The following is a 20,850-nucleotide window of genomic DNA, read 5'->3' on the forward strand; positions in this document are numbered from 1 at the left end:
CCTCCTTTGGACACTCTCCAATGGTTTTGTTATATTGTGTCCCCCCCCAACTGCCCCAATGTTGAGGTGAGGCCGCCCCAGGGCAGAGCAGAGCAGGACAATCCCCTCCCTGATGCCCCCAGGACACGTTGGCCCTCCTGGCTGCCAGGGCACTGCTGGCTCAGGGACAACTGGCCATGGACCAGGACCCCCAGGGCCCTTCCTGCAGCTGCTCTCCAGCCTCTCATCCCCAGCCCACACACACAGCCAGGGCTGCCCCAGCCCAGGGGCACAATCCAGCCCTTGCCCTTGCTCCACTTCCCACGGTTGGGGATTGTCCATCTCTGGTCTGCTGAGCCCTCTCTGCCCTCGAGGGAGTCAACAGCTCCTCCCAGTTTGGTGTCCTCAGCCAAGTTCCTCAGTTTTCCTTTGAGCTGATGAAGGTGTTGAAGAGAACTGCAGGATGGAGCCCTGTGGAATGTCCCCAGTGCCAGCCTGACACCACCCCAGTCACTGTGACTTTGTGCCCAACCCATGAGCCAGTTCCTCACCACCATATAACACAGTTGTCCAGCTGGGAATCTTAAACCAGACACCAGCTGGAATTTTGCTGGACAGCAGCCCCATCCTGCAGGAGCAGCAGCTCTTCCCAGTTCTCTTGATGATCTTACCAGTTCTCTTGATGATCTCCCAGACGCCCCAGGGGGTGGCAGGTAACATGGAGTCCTGGTCCAGGCACAGGCGGCCCACGTTGATGACGTGGAAGCCATCGACGTCCTTGTCGGGGCTGACGGCGTTGCAGACCCTGCGCTCGTCGATGTGTCCTGGGGGGCAGAGAGGGGGCTCAGCCTGCAACTGTGCTGGGCACCCCAGCACGCCCTGGGCTCCACCTCTGATTCTCAGCCCTGAGCCAGACTTGGTTCTGAGCCCCAGCCCTGAGCCAGACTTGGTTCTGACCCTGAGTTAGTTCTGAGCCCCAGCCCTGGGCTCAAGCTCTGACCTCGAAGCACCAACCCCTCCAAAATGTGGAGGCTTGAGGCTCCTCAGCACTTCCAGCTCAAAGCTCTCAGCAGAGAGGGACTGACAGCACTTTGGAATTACAGCCTTGCTCATGCTGAGGGTATTTTTAGGCAGCCTCAAGGCCACAACTGAGTTCAAGCTGATACTGGAAGATGATACTCCCAGCACAGGAATAGATCCTGTGACCCCCAGAAACCAAACTCCTGCAGGCAGATGGTGCTGAGGGGCTGCAGGGACATCTTTAAACTCCACCAGGGCAGGATCCCACCTCTCGTGGCACAGGATTGTCCTCCCAGCACATGGGAACCCTTAAAAACTTCATGTAGGACAGGAAGAGGTGGAAGTTCAGCTCCTCACCAGGCAGAGGGAGCTGCACCAACAGCCCATCCACGTTTGCATCGTTGTTGAGTTTGCTGATCAAATCCAGCAGCTCCTCCTCAGTGATGGAAGCTGGTCTGAGGATGGTCTCACTGCTGATCCCTGGAAATCGTCCCAAACACACCTCATTAGTGAGCCCAGGCTATGCACAAGGCAGCAACATTCCTGATCTTTGTGGATTTTTAAGCCCCCCTGTTTCATTGCTCTACCAAATCCCAGAAGTGCACACCAAGGACTGGATGGATTAGGCAATAAGGAGCAGCTTCCAGGCTGGAGAGACCTCCCCAAGCCTTCCCAGGACAATTATATGGGATTAATGACCTGAGATAGAGTGTTTGAGTTTCTCACAGTGCAGGGAGGGATTAGAGAAACCCAGCCAAGGATGAAAATAAAACCACACATCCTGTGAGCCCTCTGGGCACAGGAGGAAAGGGATGGCAGCTTAAAAATCTCAGCTCCAAAAAACTCCAATCCAAAAAAATCTCTCAGCAGTGCAGAACCCAAGTTAAAATAACACCATTTCTTGCCCCCAACCCTGAGCAGGACCTTGGATTGCAAGATGGGAAGGAGTCAGAGCAGCGAGGCTGAACAGTGACCCCTGAGGTGAGGAAGGGAGGCCAAAAAGCCCTTCCTGTGCTTTTTATGCCTCTGGGAAGGCTGAAAATCCCAAGCACAGAGCTTGATGTTGTCCTGAAGGATCCCAATGGACAATGTTTACCAACCCCATCCCAGGACAACAAGAACCCAGATTCCAGGTGAAGGTGGACAGAGGTGAAAAGCTGCCAGATGGATTCAGTCCAAGCAGCTTCCCCCAGCCTCCAGCACGGAGGATTCCTACCCCAACCCCGCTGCTTTGGGCAGGGAGCCCCAGCCATACCCACGTCAGCTGCTGCCTTGGTCTTGTTGAGGACGTAGGAGTGACTGGCTGGGTTCTCCCCGACCAGGACCACGCTCAGGTGGGGCCTCTTGTTCCCCGCTGCCACCCACTGCTCCACCTCGTGCCGGGCTTCCTGCCGGATCTGCCGGGCCAGCTTCCTCCCAGAGATCACCACAGCATCAGCTCTGCAACAGGGGAAGTGCCACCACACCATCAGCACCCCCAGGACCTTCACACCCAAGCTTTGTGTGACATGGGCTGGGAAAACCAGGAGCCAACCACAGCCGGGGGAGAAAAGGCTCTTTCTGAGCTTCCAATTCCATTAAAAATGCAGGAAACTCTTGTCTCCAAAGCCTCTTCCTGCTCAGAGACCCCAGGGAGCAGGTTTGAGAGGAGCCAGGGACCAACAGAGCAACAAGTGTCACCATCAGCATCCTCAGGACCATCAACTCCCAGCTTTGTACAACATGGAACAGGAAAACCAGGAGCCAACCACAGTCAGGGGAGAAAAGGCTCCTTGAGCTCTGTGCAAGCTTTTTGCACCTTGATGTTAAATCTTGTTAAGCAGCACATTGCAGGCTCATTTACAGCTTTGCTGGGACCAGACAAGACAAACACAGAATATCCTGAGCTGGAAGGGACCCCTTAGGATCACTGATCCAGCTCCTGGCCCTGCACAGCCCCAACAACCCCGCCCTGTGCTGAGAGCAATGTCCAAATGTTCCTTGAACTTTGTTTTATGAAGGTGGTTTTTCTTTATCTGCAGAAACTCCAACTCCTGAAATGACTTTTCAGCCTTTCCCAGCCCTCCCACATCCCTGGATCTCTGCCCATCCTCCCTCCCCAGCACCAGCCAGGGGCCAGACCTACCCTGTGCCAGCAGAGCTCCCTGTGCTCCCCAGTTTTAACAGCTTTGCTGAGCTCCCAATCCCATTAAAACTGCAGGAAACTCCTGTCTCCAAGGCCTCTTCCTGCTCAGGGACCCCAGGGAGCAGGATCCACCAGGAGTTGGATCCATGATCCTTGTGGGTCCCTTCCAGCTCAGGATATCCCATAATTTAAGTGTTTCTGCAAGGCCTCCTGACCAGCACCTCCCTCGCCCAATTTCCCTGCCCTCAGATCCAGAACAGGCACAGATGCTCCTCAGCATTCCTGGCATTGCTGGTGCCTTCCCAAATTGCAGGAACCAGCCTATTCCTGAAGCAATTTCCAGGCAATCACAACCCACTCCACTTTCCCCAGGAACCCAGGAGACAGCTGACCCACAAAGCCCAACAGGACCAGGAGCACTTTCCCACCCTCCCTGCACCTCAACATCCACCAGAAAAAGCTGAATTGCTGCAGTTTCTCCTCAAAAATCCATCGGCTGCCTCATGGATGGATCTTCTCCTACTGGGATCCTGGACTGAGTCCAACAGTGCTGCTTTCTGACCTTTTCCAGGTACAATCTTTGAACTCCGGGAGTAGCTGGAACCAGGGAAAACCACTCCCATAACTGCTCCAGACACACACGAGCCTTCTCAGGTAGGAGAAGCCTTTTCCCTAAATCCTTATTGGGAGGTGCAGAGGAGCTTTTGTGCTTTAATCCCTGCCTTACTCAAACATGCAGTTTTCCCCATTTACTGGGAATTAAGTGTTACTTCATCCCTACCTGCAACCAGTCAAACCCATTTACCAACCAGTCCCAGCCCACTGGGTCTCTAATTCTTGTTCCAGCTTCAGAGCTAAACCTGTGCCAAACTACCAGATGCTGATTTGGATGTAAAAGGAATTATGACAAGTGCCTGGCAAGCCAGGGAATGGAAAATTCCTTAAATCAGAGGCAAAACCTACCTGGATCTTCCCTGAGATCGGGGTGCTCTGGGCTCTCAGGGAGAGGGAGAAGCACCAGCCCCCGGGGGAGCTACAGGGGGACAAAGAGGGAGCTCAGAGCCCTGTTTGGAGCAGGGGGTCTCTGTTCCTCTGACCTGGGCGGCCTTTGTCCCTCTCAGCCCGGGGGATCTCGGGGGGTCTCTGTTTCCCTCACACCGTTTAAATCCAGGTCCAGTGCCCAAGGAATGCTTGGGGGGGGAGCTCTGTCCATCTTAACCCGTGGGATCTCCGGGAGGGTCTCTGCTCCTCTCACTCCAGGGAATGCTCAGGGGGCTCTGTCCTTCTCTCGGGGGATGCCTGAGGAGGATCTCCACCCCTCTCACCCTGGGGAGGGCTCTCTGTCACTCTCATACCCTTTAAATCCAGGGCCAGTGCCCGGGGGATGCTCAGGGGTCTCTGTCTCTCTGTGGGGATGGCTGGGGGTCTTTGTCGCTCTCAGGAGATGCACGGGGTGGTCTCTGCCTCTCTCGTCCCGAGGGGGGTCTCCATCCACCGCCCCCCCGGGGGACACCCGTGTCCAGCCCCGCACCCCCACGCAAGGCGGGCGCGGGATTTCATCAGCCTGCACCGCTCGGCGCGGCCGCTGGGGGGAGGATCTGCCCCGCTCCCCGGGCACCGCCACGGGGCGAGACCGGTAACCGCGACCCCCGGCGCGGGCTCCACCGCCCCGGCCCCCTCCTCAGCCCGCACCGCCTCTGTCCCCGCTCCCGCCCAGCCGCCCCCAGTCCTCCCCGCGGGGTACCTGGGCGCGCTGAGGTGCAGGCGGCGGTCGCGAGGTCTGAGAGCGGCGCGGCCGAGGGCGCGGAGCGGGCAGAGCGCGGTTGCCATGGCAGCGGCAGCAGAAACAGCCACGGAAACACCGAAGCGGGACCACCTCAGTGTGAGGGCGGCGCGTGCCACCCGCCCCCTTATATAGGCGGGTAAGACCCGCCCCCTAGCGCGCGCGCCGGCGGGAGCCAATGGGGCGTTGGACGGGTGGGGACGGAGCGGGAGCTGCCCGCTGCGATTGGATGGAGGGAGAAGGGGAGGGCGGCGTGATTGGTGGGGAAACGCGCGGGTTCCCGCCCTAAATAGGGCAAGGAGACGTTGATTGGCTGAACCCGCGGGGTGCAACACGGGGGGGGCGGTGCGTGAGAGGACGGCAGGGGGCTGGGGGCGTGGCTTGAGGGTGAGGGGCGGGGCCAGAGGTGGGTTGGGGGGAAAGGGGGAAAAACTGGGATTTGGGTGACGTGAGGAGGGATTGGGGTGACAGAGGGTGAGGGCTGGAATTGGAATTAGGGCTAAATGCAGGATTAGGTTTAGGGCTGGGGTTGGGATCGGGGCTAGAAGGGGGTTGGGTTTGGGGTTAGAGCTGGAATTGGGGCTGGGATTGGAGTTAGGGCTAAATCTGGGACTGGGATTAGGACTGGAATTGGGGTCAAGGCTAAATGTAGGATTAGGGTGAGGGGTGGGGTTGGGATCGGGGCTGGAACTGAGGCTGGAGTGTGAGTTAGGGATAAATGTGGGATTGGTGTTAGGGCTGGGGTTGGGGCTGGAACTGGGGCTGAAGTTGGAGTTAGGAACAAATGTGGAATTTGGTTTAGGGCTGGGGTTGTGGTTAGAGCTGGGACTGAGGTCAAGGCTAAATACGAGATTAGGGTTAGAGGTGTGGTTGGGATGGGAGCAGGGGCTTGGCTTGAGCCTGGGATAAGATTAAATACAGGACTAAGTATGTCCAAACCTGGACTGAGACTAAGATCAGGGTTAGGATTAGGGTTGGATTTGGCACTAAGTGCTCCCAGTTCCGAGTGTTCCCGGCTCCAGGTGTTCCCAGTTCCAGGCAATGAGGCCGGAGCAGAGAGATTTCTCTGAACAATTTTTCCTGCACTCTGTAGACCTTGCTTGCCATGACTTTAGAAGTGACAAGCGGTGTAATGTTTGTACTTATAAGCTGTGTGAAAATATGCAGTGTTTATACTTGTTAGCCTTGTGTCTACAATTATAAGGTTTGAGAACATGGTATGTTTAAAGTAAGAAAGCCTTGAGAAAGTGGAGATAATGAAACACCTGCAGACCTCGGAAAAACCCTAAAGGTGGATCAATAGAAGGAGCTTTGCACGCCAAGTATGATTTCAGACCGCGTGGACAGAGCACCAGGTCCAATAAACTGAGAGCAGGGGACGCGTGCACTGACTGAGCCATCCAATCACCTTGTGAGCACGTACCTGGAACAAACTAAACTGTATAAAAGTTAACTGATTAAAATAATAAATTGGACATTGTTTTGATCACGTTGATCGTCTGCCTTGTCTCTGTACTCCTGCCCTCAGCAAGGCAATCCAGGTTGCTCCAGCCTGGCCTTGGACATTTCCAGGGATGGGGCAGCCACAGCTTCTCTGGGAATCCCAGCCCAGCCCCTCCCCACCCTCCCAGGGAGGAATCTCTTCCCAAAATCCCATCTCACCCCACTCCCTGGCATTTAAATCCATTACAGTGACAGGTTAAACCCAAGTCTTTCTCTGGGCTGGGGCTGGGGAGGGTCTGAGACCCCCAGTGCTGCTGGTGGGATGGAGCTGGAGCTGCCAGAGATGGGCAAGAACATGGGATGGTTTGGGTGGGAAGGGACCTTGGAGATCATCTCCTGCCTCATCAACAGGTTCTGCTGGAAGCAAATGATCCCAGTTGATCCAATATCATAGATAGAATCATAAAATCATGGAATGGTTTGGGTTGGAAGGGACCTTTGAGATCATCCAGTGCCACCCCCTGCCCTGGGCAGGGACACCTTCAATAGACCAGGTTGCTCCACCCTGGCCTTGGACACTTTCAGGGATCCAGGGGCAGCCACAGCTTCTCTGGGAATTCCATCCCAGCCCCTCCCCACTCTCACAGCCAACAATTCCTTACCCATCTAGCCCTGCCCTCTGGCAGTGGGAAGCCATTCCCTGTGTCCTGTCCCTCCATCCCTTGTCCCCAGTCCCTCTCCAGCTCTCCTGGAGCCCCTTCAGGCCCTGCAAGGAGCTCTCAGCTCTCCCTGGAGCCTTCTCCTCTCCAGGTGAACCCCCCCAGCTCTCCCAGCCTGGCTCCAGAGCTGAGGGGCTCCAGCCCTTGGAGCAGCTCCGGGGCCTCCTCTGGACTCGCTCCAGCAGCTCCAAATCCTTCTGATGTTGGGGATTCCAGGGCTGGAGCAGCTCTGCAGGTGGGGTCTCACCAGAGTGGGGCAGAGGGGCAGAATTCCCCCTCCCCTGCTGCTCAGGCTGTGGGATGATCCCAGGATAAGTAAAAGAGGTAAAGAAGAACCTGTAAGTCCTTGGGAATCCATGTGGAGTGAGTCCAATCCCCTCCTATGTGTTTATTTTCCTTAACTTTGTCCTTGGTATCCCTTGAGCTGGGAAAAGCGACTTTGGAGGTTTATCTCGAGGTCATGGAGGTGCTGGGAAAGCCTGGGGAGGTTTTTATTCCTTCCTGAGTGTCCCATAAATCCAAGGATCACCGGCCCCATCCCAGTCCGTGCTGGCAGAGCAGGTTCCACACTGTGCCCATTGTTGGAGCTGGGGGAGGTGACATAAATTACACAAACAACCTCACCGTGTTTAGTGTAGCTTTTAACTCCTCATGGTCACTCCTTGGTTATAAAAGTCATTTTTTAGGTCAAAAAAGTCATTTTTAGAGCAGCTTCTTCCCAAGACAAGAGTTGAAGGAGCCGTGTAAGGAACAAAAAAAAAAGGGTGAAAACCTGCAGGAATCAGCCCTGGGCAAAGGAGCTGATGAACTTTTGGATTTTTGGGAGGATTTCAGCCAGGTGGCAGCTGGGGAGGGATTAAATTAGGTGGGGAAGGGTTGGTGGAGGGTGTGGGGAAGAGCCTGGGAGTTGAGGGGACTCTGGGCAGGGGAAAGGTCCATGGTGGGGGGATGCCCAGGCCCGTGGAGAGGGCGCTCTGGGGGTCCCCAGGCCCATGGTGGGATTCCCAAGCCCATGGTGGAAGGTGCCCAGGTCTGTGGGGAAGGGGCTCTGGGGACACCCAGACCCATTAGGAGGTGCCCAGGACCATGGGACCAGGACTCTGGGAGTCCCCAGGCCCATTAGGAGGGGGCTTTGGGGGTCCCCAACCCACAGGGGGGCTGCCCAGCCCCATGGGAACAGGGCTCTGGGGGTCCCCAGGCCCACGGGGAAGGGGCTTTGGGGGTGTTCAGACCCATGCAGTGGCCCCTGGCCCATGAGGAGGGGGCTCTGAGGGTCCCCAGGCCTATGTGGGGGTCCCTGGGGGTTCCCAGGCTCGTGGGAAGGGGGTCCTGGGGGGTCCCCAGACCCATCAGGGGTCTGCCTGGGGCAATGGGGCGGGTCCCTGGAGAGTCCCCTTCCCCATGGGGAGGGTCCATGGGGGTCCCCAGACCCACGCAGGGGTCCACGGGGGTCCTCAGGCCCATGGGGGACTCTGGAGGGTACTCATCCCCATGGGGGGGTCCCAGACGTCCCCAGACCCATGAGGGGTCTCCGAAGGGTCCCAATCCCCATTGGGGGGCTCCTGGAAGTCCCCAGTCCCATGGGGGGGGACCCTGGAGGGTCCCCATTCCCGTGGGGAGGTCCCCAGTCCCACAGGGGAGTTCCTGGAGGGTCCCCATCCCCGTGTGGGGGGTCCTCAGTCCCATGAGGGAATTCCTGGAGGGTCCCCATCCCCGTGGGGAGGTCCCCAATCCCACGGGGGAGCTCCTGGAGAGTCCCCATTCCCATGTGGGGGGTCCCCAGTCCCACTGGGGGGTTCCTGGAGGGTCCCCATTCCCGTGGGGAGGTCCCCAGTCACACGGGGGAGCTCCTCGAGGGTCCCCATCCCTGTGTGGAGGGTCCCCATCCCTGTGGGGACGTCCCCAGTCCCACGGGGGTTTCCTGGAGGGTCCCCATCCCCGTGTGGGGGGTCCTCAGCCCCATGGGGGGGGTCCCTGGAGGGTCCCCATTCCCGTGGGGAGGTCCCCAGTCTCACGGGGGAGTTCCTGGAGAGTCCCAATCCCCGTAGGGATTCCCCAGTCTCACGGGGGGGTCCCCATCCCTGTGGGGAGGTCCCCAGTCCCACGGGGGAGTTCCTGGAGGGTCCCCATCCCTGTGTGGAGGGTCCCCATCCCTGTGGGGAGGTCCCCAGTCCCACGGGGGGGTCCCTGGCGGGTCCCCATCCCCGTGTGGAGGTCCCAGGGTTCCCCAGGCCTGTGTCCCCGCGCGTGGGGCCGTTGCCATGGTGACGGCGGCGGGCGAGGCTCCGCCCCTTCGCGGAGCTCTCGCGAGAGTTGGCGGCGCGGCGCGGCCCGGGCGAGGCCCGCGGGGAGCGGCTGCGGTGCCTCAGAACGGAGCGGACAGAGCCGGGACAGAGACGGGATAGAGATCGGATAGAGACGGGACAAAGCCGGGATAGAGACGGGACAGAGCCGGGACAGAGACGGGATAGAACCGGGATAGAGATCGGATAGAGCCGGGACAGAGATCGGATAGAGCCGGGACAGAGACGGGACAGAGCCGGGACAGAGACGGGACAGAGCTGGGATAGAGACGGGACAGAGCCGGGACAGAGCTGGGATAGAGACCGGATAGAGCTGGGATAGAGCCGGGACAGAGCTGGGATAGAGCCGGGATAGAGCCACGATAGAGACCGGACAGAGCCGGGACAGAGCTGGGATAGAGCCGGGACGGACCTGGACAGAGCTGGGATAGAGCCGGACAGAGACCGGACAGACCCAGACAGAGCCCGGGCACAGCCCGAACAGAGCCCGCTCCCTCAGCCCGGACCGGACTGAACAGACCCCGGGCAGAGCCCGCTCCCTCAGCCCGGCCCCTTCCCGCTCCCTGGTCCCGGTCCCTTCCCTTAGCCCAGGCCTCTCTCCCGGGTCCCGGTCCCGCTCCCTCAGCCCAGCCCGGCCTCTCTCGCCATGAGCTTCCTCTTGTGAGTGCCCAGGGCCCGAGGGGAACCCCGGGGGGCTCATGGGCGGCTTGGGGGGGGGAAAAGGCCCGTGGGGGCACTTGGACTCGGCCTACGAGAGGTTTTTGGGGTGGGGGGGAAGGGTTTGGGGAGGGTTGGAGGGCTGAGGGGGGTTTTTTGGGGAGGCTCTGAGGGGGTTCCTGGGGCGGGGGAAGCTGGAGGGTGTCGTGGGGAGGGGAGTCCTGGGCTTGGGGGGAGGTTTTGGGGGGTCAGAGGCCCCCAGGAATGGAGGAAGGCCCAGGATGAGGCCTGGGAGGGCTCTTAGGGGAAGGTTTAGGGGGAAACCTGGAGTGGGATCGGGCTGGGGGGGCTTTAGGGAGGTGAAGGGCCTGTGGGGAGGGGCTGAGGGGCACTCGGACTTGGTCCGTGAGAGGTTTTTGGGGCGGGAGGAAAGCGTTTGGGGAGGGTTTGAGGCTGGACTGTGAGAGGGTTGAGGGAGGGAAGGGTTTTTTGGGGAGGCTCTGTGGGTTTCCTGGGGTGGGGGGAGCTGGGGGAGGATGTGAGGGAGCTGGAGGGGGTCTGGGGGATCCTGAGAGGAGTCCTGGGCTTTCAGGAAGGTTCTGGGGGGTCAGAGGCCCCCCAAGGAGCTGAGGAAGGCCCATGACTAGGCCTGGGAGGGCTCTTAGGGGAAGATTTAGGGGGAAGCCCGGGGTGGGATTGGGCTGGGGGGGCTCATGAGGGGCTTGGGGGGGCCCTGGGTGGGTATGGGAGCAGAAAAACCTTGCAAAGTTTCCTCAGGGATGCACAAGAAGGGGCTGAGGAAGACTGGGGGGGGAGGAGGAAGCCCTGGAGGGACACGGGGAGGGGTGGAAGGAACCCTGGGGGTGTGGTGGGTTTTTTGGGAGGAAGCCTTGGAAGAAGGTGAGGGGGCAGAGCACCCTCGGTGGCATGAGGAGGGGGCTGGAAGCAGGAGTGGGGTGACCTGGAGGGCAGGAAGTCATGGGGAGAGGCTTTGGGGTGTATGAGGGGTGGGAAGCCTTCGAGGGGGCAGTTTTGGAGGGAGGGGGTTGTTTTGGAGGGAAGGGGTTGTTTTGGAGGGAGGGGGTTGTTTTGGAGGGAAGGGGCTGTTTTGGAGGGAAGGGGCTGTTTTGGAGGGAGGGGGTTGTTTTGGAGGGAAGGGGCTGTTTTGGAGGGAAGGGGCTGTTTTGGAGGGAGGGGGTTGTTTTGGAGGGAGGGGGTTGTTTTGGAGGGAAGGGGCTGTTTTGGAGGGAGGGGTTGTTTTGGAGGGAGGGGCTGTTTTGGAGGGAGGGGTTGTGTGACAACCAGAGAATCCCGTTTTCCCTGAGCCATGCTCTGCTCCCAGCCATCCCGGCCATCCCTCTCTCTGGGAGCTGGCAGGGTCTGAAATTTAACATTTTGTGGTAGAGAAATACCAAAATTCCTCAGTTTTGGCAGTGTGGCTGTTTGGGGGAGGCAGGAGACACAGGGAGGTTGTTGGGGACAGGAGTGTGGGGACAATCTGCATTTCAGGAGGCTCCCAAGTCACATTTTTAGCAGGTAGTGTCCCACCCCTTTGAGCACAGAGGGTCCCTTTGTCACCTATTTATACGTTTTGTTTTAACAAACAAAACAATTAATGCTTATTGATTCTAGAAGAGGTATGTTATTTCCAAAAGTTCTGTGGTTTCCAAAAGTTCTGTTATTTCCAGGTTATATTCTTTCCAAAAGTTCCATTGTTTCCAAGTTGGTTATATTATTTCAAGTATACATTATATATTATTTTATATATATTATGTTATACATAATATATATTAAATACTATATATTATTATATAATATAATTATATAGTTGTCTTATATTATTATATACTATAATTATTATATAATTATAGTATTATATAATGTATATATATTATATAATGTATTATATATATATAGCATATCATACATTATATAATAACTAGGTAATATAGAATGTAATAATATTATATAATATCTAATTATTATAATTCATGCATTATTATTATTAACATCTATTATTATATGTAATATAATATTATATATAATAATATATGTAATATAATATATAATAATATATAATATTATATTACATATAATATAATGCTATGTAGAATTATTTATAATATTATATATATTATAATTATTATATATAATTATAATTATAATATATAATATTATAAATAATTATATAATATATAATATATTATATATAATATATATAATAATATATAATATAAATTATATATATAATAATTATAATATATAATATTATAAATAATTGTATACATTGTATAAATGCAAATAATTGTATTTATAGATATATATATAAAAATATAATATTATAATATATATACATAATATTATATATTATTTCCAAATATATACTATTTCCAAGTTCTGTTATTTCCAAAAGGACTTGAGGCAATGGCCTCAGGTCATCAGCTCCCCTCAGCCCAGGGGAGGTTTAGGTTTGATATTAGGGGACAGTTCTTCCCAAAGTGGTTGTAAAGCCCTGGAACGGGCTGCCCAGGGCAGTGGTGGAGTCCCACCCCTGGGAATGTTCAGGGGACCTGGATGTGGCACTCGAGGGCTCGGTGCAGTGAACTTGGTGCTGCTGGTGGGCAGCTGGACTTGATGGTCACAGAGACCTTTTCCAGGCTCAGTGAGTCCGTGGCTGACTGGACGTGTCTCCTCTGTCTGCAGTGGGAGTCGTTCCTCCAAGACCTTCAAGCCCAAGAAGAACATTCCCGAGGGCTCCCACCAGTACGAGCTGCTGAAGCACGCGGAGGCCACGCTGGGCAGCGGGAACCTGCGCCAGGCCGTGATGCTGCCCGAGGGGGAGGACCTCAACGAGTGGATTGCTGTCAACAGTGAGTCCTCCCGGGGGGGGAAAACCCCAAAAACCTCGGGGTTTATCCCTACACAGACCCGGGAATTCCCCAGGCAACTCTGCTTAGGTGGAATAAAAGGGAGGCAAAGTCTCAGTGGAAAAAAGGAAGAGACAAACCTGCCCCGCTGTGGTTTTGGGGTGGGTTTTTATGAGCTCAGACTCTAAGAGGTGGCTGGGTTTGTGAGGGGTTATTTTTGGTGTTAGAAAGTTCCTGTTGTTGTCTGTAAAAGCTGCACCAAATAATCCAGGGAGGAAGTGGAGTATTTCCACTGAACTCCAGCTTTGGAGAGCTCCTTTCTTGTTTTCTGTTTTCAAATCCTACGAGTTCAGTTTGCTTTTAGCAGCTGCTCCCCGTGGCCTTGAACTTTGTTTCTTTGGAGTTTAGAGGAGGAAAAAGCAGTTTTGAAGGAGAGCAGGGAGAGTTCAGCCTAAGGGAAGTCTCTCCCGTTTTTTCAGATCAGTCAGGGTTTTGGGGAGCCTGGAACCCAAAGCTGTTATTTCCAAGGATATGGAATGCTAAGTGGAGCTTCATGCTGTGCAAGTCAGGTGGGGAAGGAGCCAGGCAGTGAAAAATTGACAGAGAAATTCCAGTTCCTGGATGGTTGAACTGTTTCAAAGTCATGAGCCAGGTGACATCACATGGAAGGGGGTGTTTGGTTCTTCGAAGAGTTTTTTGGGTGCACAGGGATCCTCAGAGACCATTTTGTGTTCACACTGTGAGTCACCTCGATCCCTTTCCTTCCCAGCTGTGGATTTCTTCAACCAAATCAACATGTTGTACGGGACCATCACAGAATTCTGCACAGAGAGCAGCTGCCCTGTCATGTCTGCAGGGCCCAGGTGAGGGCTCTGCTGGGGGCTGGGGCCACATTTCTCTGTGGGGACCCAGGTGAGTGCACAGATCACTCAGCAGTGTGGAGAGAGGAGCTAAAAAGAGGATGGGATGTGTCCCCATGGGCTCAAGGCCCAGCACTGCACTCCTTTGGTGGTGTTCACCTGCCTGTGGTCATACCCTCTGGGATCTCTCTTCCCTGTCCATCAGGCCCTTATGGCTGGAAGCTGAAGAGATTGGAAAAGTTGGTTTTAAAGAAAATGAGAGATCCAACTCAACTGGAAGAGTCTGGTCTTGTTGTCAGAGTTGTAGAGAATCATGGAATGGTTTGGGTTGGAAGGGACCTTAAAGCTCATGCAGTGCCACCCCCTGCCATGGGCAGGGACACCTTCCACTAGCCCAGGTGGCTCCAGCCTGGCCTTGGACATTCCCAGGGCTGTGGTTTTTAGGAGACACTTGCAGCCTCCTCACAAGGTGTTACTGCTGTGTAGGAGAAGCTCAGGGCACTGTGGAAGGTGGAAAGAAGATAGTGAAGGAACATTTTGGGGCCACCTCAGTGATTTTAGGGGTGAATCCTGCAGGGAGAACACCAGCTGTTGGCTCAGCACTCATATTTTACCAAGGCAAAGCTCCAGCTGGGAATCTTCTCTGTAAGGTTGCTCAGGGCTCTCAGTTTTTAAGCCCAGCTTTGGGCAGCACTTGCAGGTGCCCTGGAACATCCTGCCTTGCTTTCCTCCCCAGCACTGCCACTTCCTGCCTCTATTTTTGGGGCCATTTCCTGTGACAACAGGAAATGTTTGAAGGGCACTGTTTTCACTTGTAGAGCAAGAGGTGGCAGTCAAAATGTGTGTGTGGGGGTTCCTGCTTTTGAGGGATTTTGTGGGAGATCTCGGAGCAAGTGGGTTGTGTGCTGTCAGTCCGTGTCTGCCCTGGTTTGGAGGGGCCCTGGGATTGATGAGCACGTGTGGGGACTGGATCTGGAGGCTCCCAGCTCCTGGGATAGTCTATCACAGAAGCCTTGTGTGAGTGCCAAATTCCTGGAGGGTGTCTGGAAGCTAGAGGGGAATTTATCCAGATGGTGGGTGATGGCCCTGGGCTTCCTTTTGGGCAGTTTTTGGGTTGTTTTAAGGAAATTATGATGTCAGAGGAGGTTGCCATGAAGTTGAGGCTCATTTTTAACATCCAGAGGGGCAGTGGAGGGGCAGCTTTGATCTCTGCTCTCTGTGAGCAGGGACAGGACCCTGGAACAGCTGGAGCTGTGTCAGGGCAGGGTTAGGCTGGATCTCAGGACAAGGTTCTTCTCCCACAGGGTGGTTGGCACTGCCCAGGCTCCCCAGGGTTTGGGCACAGCCCCAAGGCTGCCAGAGCTCCAGGGTTGTTTGGACAATGCTCTCAGTGACAGGTGGGATTGTTGGGGTGTCTGTGCAGGGCCAGGAGCTGGACTCTGATCCTGATGGGATCCAACCAGCGTATCCTGTGATTTTGGAGGGTGAAGCCCTGGAGGGGTCAACGCCGTCGTGTTGGGCTTGACAAACTCACACAGGCTCTTGCTCCCCAGGGTACCAGTGTGGCCCCTTCCTGAGATAAGGAGGAGGTCACAGGGCCTGAAAATGCCCTTTTCCCTGTGGGAGCACAGAACCCCTGTCCCCCTGTGCCAGGTACGAGTACCACTGGGCAGACGGCACCAACATCAAGAAGCCCATCAAGTGCTCGGCGCCCAAATACATCGACTACCTGATGACGTGGGTGCAGGACCAGCTGGATGACGAGACCCTCTTCCCCTCCAAGATCGGTGAGTGGTGCTGTGTGACACAGGATGGCACCTCCTGAGCAACCACAGCCTCATCCCCGTGTGTCTGTGCATTCCAGGTGTCCCCTTTCCCAAGAACTTCATGTCGGTGGCCAAGACGATCCTGAAGCGGCTCTTCCGTGTCTACGCCCACATCTACCACCAGCACTTCGACTCGGTGATCCGGCTGCAGGAGGAGGCCCATCTCAACACCTCCTTCAAGCACTTCATCTTCTTCGTGCAGGTGAGCTGGGAAGGGCTTTCTTGTCCCCCGCCTAAAGGGAGCTGGATTTTGAGCCCTTCCCTGCAGATGAGCGGCTGTGGTGTGTGCTGGGAGATAACACCCAGCCCCCCTCTGTACCCAGCCCTGCTGTTTGTGGCTTGGGCTCTTTGTGGGGTTTTTTTCCAGGAAGTGGGGCTGAGTTGGCTGTGTATGCTTGAGTTTCCCTCTCAGGTTTCAGTTATCAACCTGCAGCAAGAAACCCAGGCTTGGAACAGAACCTGGGGGAGTTTGCAGCTTAAGAATTGACTCAAAAGTAGCAGCACCAGTGCCTTTTTTTTCCTGTTCAGTGCACAGCAACGTGGCAGAAGTTTTGTTGCCCTGAAACACTTGAATTCCTCCACAGAGGACAGGGAGAGGTGGCTGCTCCTCTGTGGTTCTCCCAGGAGCTGCCACACGGTGCCTTCCAGGGGGACCAGCCACGTTTTCCAGCAGCTCTTTGAGAGCTCTCTTTAATTTTTTGTCTCTCTTCCCTTGCCAGGAGTTCAACCTGATTGACAGGAGGGAGTTGGCTCCTCTGCAGGAACTGATTGAGAAGTTGGGCTCCAAGGACAGATAAAACATTCCTGGGGGGACCCTTCTGGCCTCTCCTTTCTGCTTCTTCTTCAGCCACCTCAGCGCTTGGCTCCAGGAATGCTGGACACACCAAGTGGCTCCACTCCTGCTGTGCAGCCCCACAGCTGTGGGCTGGGTGAAGGTGGAGCAGGTTTTGTCCCTCACAGGGTGACATTCCAAGTCCTGCACAGCTGCTTCCTGCTCCCAGAGTTTCCCTCTGGGCTCTGCAGCCGCCTGGCCGGGGCTGAGAGTGGCTCAGCTTATTTTTGGAAGTGCTTTTTTTAGGATAAGAGGTGCACTTTGGCCCAGAGCCTTAAAGCTCCCCTTGGCAGCAGCACTGGGGGGGGGGAAAGAAGTGCCTGGTCCCAGGGGGGTGTCCCTGTCCCTGGGAGGGAGGAGCAGCTCTGGGGTGTCCCATGGATGGGGGGGACACGAGGGACCCTCCTGTGTGGCAAGGCAATAATAAAGTTTCTTCCTGCTCTTCTTTCAGAGGAAGAGGGGGGGTCTCCTCCTCTTCTTCCCCCGTCCCACAGGCACCCTGATTGAAAACACAACACTGGCTGAAGTTTATACATCCAGGGAGGCAGAGCCAGAGCAGCCCTGGAGCACTTTATTGGTGTGGAGCAGCCTCAGGGCTTGGGGATGGAGGTGAAGATGCGCAGCCCGTGCATGTGCTTGATCTCCTCACTCAGGGCCTGCAAGGCAAGCACAGCTCTGGGGTCACTCCCGGGGGCTGGGCACAGCTTTGGGGCTGTCAGGTCACTGGGATCAAAGAAATAGTAGGGCAGAGTCTCACGTGGAATCACACACGAATTCCAGGTTTGCTGTGCTGGCAGACACCTGGTCCTGTGTGTGACACAAACCAGCCCAGGGAGGGACGTTCTGAAGGGTCGAAAGCTCTGAATACACCAGAGGCCTGCACTGTCAGGGGCACCCTGAACAGCCCCCCGGGATTTGATCACGGCCCCAAGGCTGCCAGAGCTCAAGGAGGGTTTGGAAAACACACTCAGGGACGGGGTGGGATTGTGGGGTGTCCGTGCAGGGCCAGGAGTTGGATCCATGATCCTTGTGGATCCCTTCCAGCTCAGGATATTCTGTGAAGTGCTGCAGGCAGCTTTAAATGCCACACCAGAGCTACACCAGCTCTGAGCCCTTGTTTTCCAGGATGATTCTGATGATTATTGGGGTGAAAACAGGGCAGGCTGGGCTCTTAAACACTCACCTGGGGGCAGGACTGCGACTGCCCAGGTGAGCTCAGCACCCAGCTGTGTGTATGTGCCACCCCCACCACTGAGCACCCACAGGACACAGCTACAAGTGACACACAGACACCTCCTTTATGAGGACAAAAATAAGGAATGGCCGCTATTTGTTACCAGGAAAGGTGGGCTGTGCTGGCTGCACTCCCAGCTGGGCACGAGGGGGGTCTGTGCACACACAAAGTGCTGCACTCACGGAGCAGCATCTGAACTGTCACAGGAAGGGCTTCACTGTTTCCTCAATAATGATTAGGGACAAAGGGAAAGGCTTTGGGGAGGCAAAAATGGGCTGCACTTCGTTACAGGGGAAATGCTGCAGTTTTAGCCACCCTGTACAGCATCTGATCCTCTCTGTGCAGAGCACTGTGCCTGTAACACCCACTTCTAGCTGGGCACTGTGTGTTCACACACCCCCAGAGCCCACAGCTGCACAGCTCTGAGCACCCACAGCTCCACAGTTTATTGGGAAGGGCTGGCTTTGTACTGGGAAAGGAGGGGGAAAGGGCTGCATTGGTTATTACTGGGGAAAAGAAGGGCTGCAGTGAAAGGCACAGCAGGAATCTCTCAGTGTGTGTGTGCAGCACTTCAGGCACTGTGTGTGCACCAAAGCACCCAACCCAGTGCTGCACACAGAGCTAAACTGGTTTGAACTGGGAAGGGAGGGGAAAAGAGGGCTGCACTGGTTATAACTGAGAAAAAGGAATTGTGAAGCACTGACTGGGTGCAGGCACAGCACAAATCCTGTCAGTGTGTGCAGCACTGCAGGCACTGAGTGGGCACAGACACCCCCAGAGCCCCCAGCTCAGAGCTGCACACACCTTTCAACTGGTTTGAACTGGGAAGGAAGAACCACCCTTCCAGTCCCAGTGTGTGTGTCCAGCAGTGACTCTGGGAGACACCTGTGAAGGTTCAAGTGCCCCGGAGTGCCCAGCTCTGTGCTGCTCACCCTCACTGTGCCCTCCCCAGTGCCCTCCACACCCTTTGTGCCCCCTTGGGGTCCCCCCTGGCCCCCGGCCCCCTCACCTGGTTGACCATCTGGTGCTGCTGCACTGTCCTCTTCTCCCTGAACTCCTCGGACTCGATGTGGATCTCGTACATGGCCCCGCAGCCTCCTGAGAAATGACACGGGCAGCAAATCCTCCAGCAAGAAGGAGAGGGGTTGCTGTGCCCCCACAGCCCCGACCTGCCGGGGGTCTGGGACAGGGAACTGGGAGGATGGAGGAGGAGAACAAGGAGCTTTACCTGAGATGTCCACGACCTTGATGGAGGAGGCCCTGGGGAACCTCTCCCGCAGGACCCGCGTCAGGTGAGACTCCCCCTCGGAGCCGGAGCTGAGGCTGCGCCAGGAGCGGCAGCGCAGGAACAGCTGGGGGGGACAGTGATGGGAGACTGGGGGGGGCCCTGGGGGACCCCAAACACACACACAGAGAATGGGGGGACCTTGGGGGACCCCAAACACACACACAGAGAATGGGGGACCTGGGGGACCCCAAACACACACACAGAGAATGGGCAGACCCTGGAGAGACCCCAAACACACACAGAGGGGCTGGAGACCCCAAAACCACACACACAGAGGATGGGGACCCCCTGAGGGGACGCTGAACATACACAGGGGGTGGGAGGACCCTGGAGAGACCCCAAACACACAGGGGCTGAGGGGACCCCAAACACACACACAGGGGGCTGGGGGTGGCAGTGGGTGGGGGGCTGTCTGTGCCCGGGGGGGATATGGGAGGAGGGAAGGGAAGGTTTGGCAAGGGAAGGTTTGGGAAGGCAAGGGAAGGCAAGGCAAGGGAAGGTTTGGGAAGGCAAGGGAAGGGAAGGCAAGGCAAGGGAAGGCTGCTGGCACAGAGTGCGGGGCACCGGGAGAGGGGGAAAACTGAGGGATGGAGGAATGGGAATGGGAGAAGATGGGATGAAATGGGCGCTGCCTTCAGTGGCATCTCAGAAAGGGGCGAACTGGAGTGGGGGGAAACCAGAAGAGGGGAACCAGGGAAAGGAGGGATGGAAACGGCGCTGCCTTTAGGGGCACCGAAGCCCCGGGAGGGGAGTGAGGGGAGGGATACACTGCCCGGGGGGGAGCCGCGGGCCGGGAACGGGGGGACACGGACAGGGACAGACGGACACAGGGACAGACACGGACACAGGGACACAGAGGGACAGATGGACGCAGGGACACACAGGGAGAGGGACAGACAGACGGACACAGGGACACGGACACGGGGACATGCAGGGACAGACGGACACTCACCGGGCCCCGGCCCAGCCCCGCCGCCATCCCGGGGCGCGCGCCGGGGTCACCCCGCGGCTCAGCCCCGCACCGCCGAGCGCCCCCTGGCGGCTCGGAGGACCCCAGAGGAGGGGACCCGGCCCCTCCCCCCCCTCCATTCCCAAAAGGTCCCATCCTGCCCCTCCCCAAAAGAGACACCCTCAACCTGACCCCCTCATTCCCACATCGAGCCCCCCCCCCCACACACACATCCTGCCCCCCTTCCCACAAGGAAAGTCCCACCCTGTCCCACCCCGAATGGCCCCATCCTCCCACTCCCCCCAAAGGGCCCCATCCTGCCCTCCCAACCCCTCTCCAGAACCCCATCCTAAAGGAAGTTCCATCCTGCCCTTCTGTCCCATCCCCCCCCAAAATCCTTCCCCTCCCCTCGGGCCCAGGTTTGTCCCCCACCCCCACCCCAACCCTTACCCAGAGCCCCATCCCACCCCCATCCCACAGACAGGGTTCCATCAAACCACCCCCCAAAGGATCCCATCCTGCCCCCTCCCCATTCCCGTTTACAGGGCCCCATCCCACTCTCCATCCCATTCCCAGACTCCCATATCTGGCTCTCTCATTCCTGTAAAGGCCCATCCTGCCCCCCCTTCCAAGACAGGGCCCCATCCTGCCCTCCCATTCCCACTCACAGAGCCCCATCCCGACCCCATTCCAATATCCAGGGCCCCATCCCGACCCCCATTCCAATATCCAGGGCCCCATCCTGCTCCCCTGTTCCCAAAAAGGCTCCATCCTGCCCTTCTATCCCAACCCCTCTCCCTAAATCCTGCCCCTCCCTCAGTTGGGCCCAATCCTTTCCCCCCTATTCCCACACCCAGTGCCCCATCCTGACCCCCCATCCCACAGCCCCCCATCCTGCCCCCCATTCCCATATCCAGCCCCCCATCCTGCCCCCCCATTCCCATATCCAGACCCACAGACCCCCA

At 56.5% G+C, this 20,850-nt stretch overlaps 3 protein-coding genes across 4 annotated transcripts; 1 reads left to right on the top strand and 2 right to left on the bottom strand.

Moving 5' to 3' along the window:
* Positions 1-474: 474 nt before the first annotated feature.
* LOC113940383 (bifunctional methylenetetrahydrofolate dehydrogenase/cyclohydrolase, mitochondrial-like) lies at positions 475-4,998 on the bottom strand. Of its 2 annotated transcripts, none has more exons than XM_027631520.1 (4): positions 4,869-4,998; positions 2,255-2,439; positions 1,357-1,479; positions 475-803 (listed from the first exon to the last, which is right to left on the bottom strand). In XM_027631520.1, the coding sequence occupies exons 1-4, from the start codon at positions 4,952-4,954 to the stop codon at positions 490-492; spliced, it is 708 nt and encodes a 235-aa protein (XP_027487321.1). In that variant the 5' UTR covers positions 4,955-4,998; the 3' UTR covers positions 475-489. The 2 variants fall into 2 exon arrangements, with proteins under 2 accessions (XP_027487321.1, XP_027487322.1); XM_027631521.1 differs by lacking the exon at positions 4,869-4,998 and adding an exon at positions 3,564-3,722.
* A 4,753-nt stretch (positions 4,999-9,751) lies between these two features.
* Positions 9,752-16,716, top strand: LOC113940384 (MOB kinase activator 1A). Its single transcript, XM_027631522.1, has 7 exons — positions 9,752-9,938; positions 9,977-10,032; positions 12,733-12,899; positions 13,666-13,759; positions 15,410-15,543; positions 15,621-15,784; positions 16,302-16,716. The coding sequence occupies exons 2-7, from the start codon at positions 10,019-10,021 to the stop codon at positions 16,377-16,379; spliced, it is 651 nt and encodes a 216-aa protein (XP_027487323.1). The 5' UTR covers positions 9,752-9,938; positions 9,977-10,018; the 3' UTR covers positions 16,380-16,716.
* A 220-nt stretch (positions 16,717-16,936) lies between these two features.
* On the bottom strand, positions 16,937-19,947 carry LOC113940385 (bolA-like protein 3). Its single transcript, XM_027631523.1, has 4 exons — positions 19,889-19,947; positions 18,877-19,000; positions 18,658-18,746; positions 16,937-17,070 (listed from the first exon to the last, which is right to left on the bottom strand). Exons 1-4 carry the CDS (start codon positions 19,913-19,915, stop codon positions 17,005-17,007), a joined length of 306 nt encoding a protein of 101 aa, XP_027487324.1. The 5' UTR covers positions 19,916-19,947; the 3' UTR covers positions 16,937-17,004.
* Between the last annotated feature and the right edge of the window lie 903 nt (positions 19,948-20,850).

The sequence above is a fragment of the Corapipo altera genome, unplaced genomic scaffold, assembly GCF_003945725.1.
Source record: "Corapipo altera isolate COAL_440 unplaced genomic scaffold, ASM394572v1 83020, whole genome shotgun sequence".
Classification (NCBI taxonomy): domain Eukaryota; kingdom Metazoa; phylum Chordata; class Aves; order Passeriformes; family Pipridae; genus Corapipo; species Corapipo altera.

Coding starts and splice junctions, on each gene's coding strand:
- LOC113940383 (XM_027631520.1), bottom strand. CDS start 4,954: ATGGCAACCGCGCTCTGCCCGCTCCGCGCCCTCGGCCGCGCCGCTCTC. Junction 1,480..2,254: donor CAAGGCAGCAGCTGACGTGG/GTATGGCTGGGG, acceptor GACGATTTCCAG/GGATCAGCAGTGAGACCATC. Junction 804..1,356: donor GGTGCAGCTCCCTCTGCCTG/GTGAGGAGCTGA, acceptor TCTGCCCCCCAG/GACACATCGACGAGCGCAGG.
- LOC113940384 (XM_027631522.1), top strand. Junction 13,760..15,409: donor GTCATGTCTGCAGGGCCCAG/GTGAGGGCTCTG, acceptor CCCCTGTGCCAG/GTACGAGTACCACTGGGCAG. Junction 15,785..16,301: donor ACTTCATCTTCTTCGTGCAG/GTGAGCTGGGAA, acceptor TTCCCTTGCCAG/GAGTTCAACCTGATTGACAG.
- LOC113940385 (XM_027631523.1), bottom strand. CDS start 19,915: ATGGCGGCGGGGCTGGGCCGGGGCCCG. Junction 18,747..18,876: donor CAAGGTCGTGGACATCTCAG/GTAAAGCTCCTT, acceptor GTCATTTCTCAG/GAGGCTGCGGGGCCATGTAC. Junction 17,071..18,657: donor AGCACCAGATGGTCAACCAG/GTGAGGGGGCCG, acceptor CTTGCCTTGCAG/GCCCTGAGTGAGGAGATCAA.